The sequence below is a fragment of the Limulus polyphemus genome, unplaced genomic scaffold (assembly GCF_000517525.1).
Source record: "Limulus polyphemus unplaced genomic scaffold, Limulus_polyphemus-2.1.2 Scaffold4083, whole genome shotgun sequence".
In the NCBI taxonomy this organism is placed as follows: domain Eukaryota; kingdom Metazoa; phylum Arthropoda; class Merostomata; order Xiphosura; family Limulidae; genus Limulus; species Limulus polyphemus.
The window spans coordinates 104,878-106,419 of record NW_013669693.1 but is presented as its reverse complement, the minus strand read 5'-3'; the positions used below and the strand labels follow the sequence as shown (position 1 = coordinate 106,419).

The 1,542-nt window shown below is 28.8% G+C and overlaps 1 protein-coding gene across 1 annotated transcript in view; it reads left to right on the top strand.

Moving 5' to 3' along the window:
- Positions 1-1,436: 1,436 nt before the first annotated feature.
- Positions 1,437-1,542, top strand: part of LOC106470556 (polycomb protein Sfmbt-like) — a gene marked incomplete at its 5' end in the record, with an annotated part of 23,747 nt that continues 23,641 nt past the window's right edge. Inside the window, one exon of the mRNA XM_013931118.2 lies at positions 1,437-1,516. Coding sequence (XP_013786572.1) covers positions 1,437-1,516 — 80 coding nt within the window. The remainder of the gene's footprint in view (positions 1,517-1,542) is intronic.

Here is a 1,542-nt window from a genome sequence, read left to right as displayed (position 1 = left end):
CAATATTTATACAATTTCTTTAGTGAAAAAGATGCATTTTTGTCTTTTATAACTTGTCAAAGATTTGAAGGCTATCTTCAAAAATTAATTCTTTTTTTATCCTTGGAAGCCCTGGTAAAAGACTTGAATCTTGTGTTCAGGAAAAGTTTTTGAATCCTGTTAAAGAATAAGATTGTTTCTGTTGCATCTAAAAATGATTGTTCATTTGAGTGTTATTTTTCCATGAGACCTTGACATTGATAAAAAACTGGAAAACTTGGAAGTCATTAATAATATGGCTAATGAACACAGAATAGACTGAAAAGTATATATCACAATTAATTGGAAATTAGGGTGACAGTATTTTGAAATACATTTTGAACAGGTCTATAAGTTGGGAAAGCTTGTGACTAAAAATGAACCATTCTGATTATAAGGTATCAAAATTTATTGTGGATCTAAATTTTTGTGAAGAAACGTGGGAAATTTTTAACAGTTGGTGAAGAAATAATACAAGGAATTTAAACATTTGAACAAGTAGTAGCATGTTAATAAATTATAAACAAAATTCTAAAGATGTGCTTGAAATATTTTAAAGATTCCTTAAAGAGTATATTAGCAGTATACAGAAAAATGTGAAAAATAAATGAATTGATGGGAGTATTTTTAATACAAAAATTTAAAAGTACGATTGATGATTTAAATCTAAACAGTTTGACAAATATTTCTATAAACAATAAAATTTTTTAAAGTAATAATTGTGTAAAGGATAAATGTTATACTTATCCTTACTATTTATTTATCTTCATCTGATATAATATAGTATTAAATCGTATCACTGATTATTATTTTGTTTTTTTTTAGGTTAGGTTAGGTGGTTAGGGTACTCAACTCGCAATCTGAGGGTCATGTGTTCGAATCCCTATCACACCAAACATGATTGCCCTTTCAGCTGTGCGGTTGTTATAATGTGATGGTCAATCCCACTATTAGTTCGTAAAAGAGTAGCCCAAGAGTTGTCGCTTGGTGGTGATGACTAACTGCCTTCCCTCTAGTCTTACACTGCTAAATTAGGGATGGCTAGTGCAGATAGCCCTCGTGTAGCTTTGAGCAAAATTATAAAAACAAAACAGTCTATATTATGAAGCTTCAGTAAAAATGATAAATTTAGTAGTTGAAATGTAACTAGTGTTAAATATAATGAGGTTTTAAAGTCTCACCAGTTATAAAGGTTCAACATCCAGTAATGTGAAAATAAAGCTTCAGTAATCAGATACAAACAAATTATTTCAGTTAGTTTATTTATGTCAGTCATTGCTGATTGCACATGTATAGCTTGTAAAATGTTTATTGTTAACATAAATTCATTCTTTTATAGTAATTCTGTTATTTTCATTGTATGTAACTCTAGATACTGTTTGTGCTATTGTTGATTTTTATCATAAATTTATTTCTAGAATATGCAAAAGATTCATTAAGAAAAACATTACTCAAGAAGTTCGATCCAGATGATGCATCCTGGGATGCTTTTCTTCCTGTGAGTTAACTTTAGTTTTTCATCTA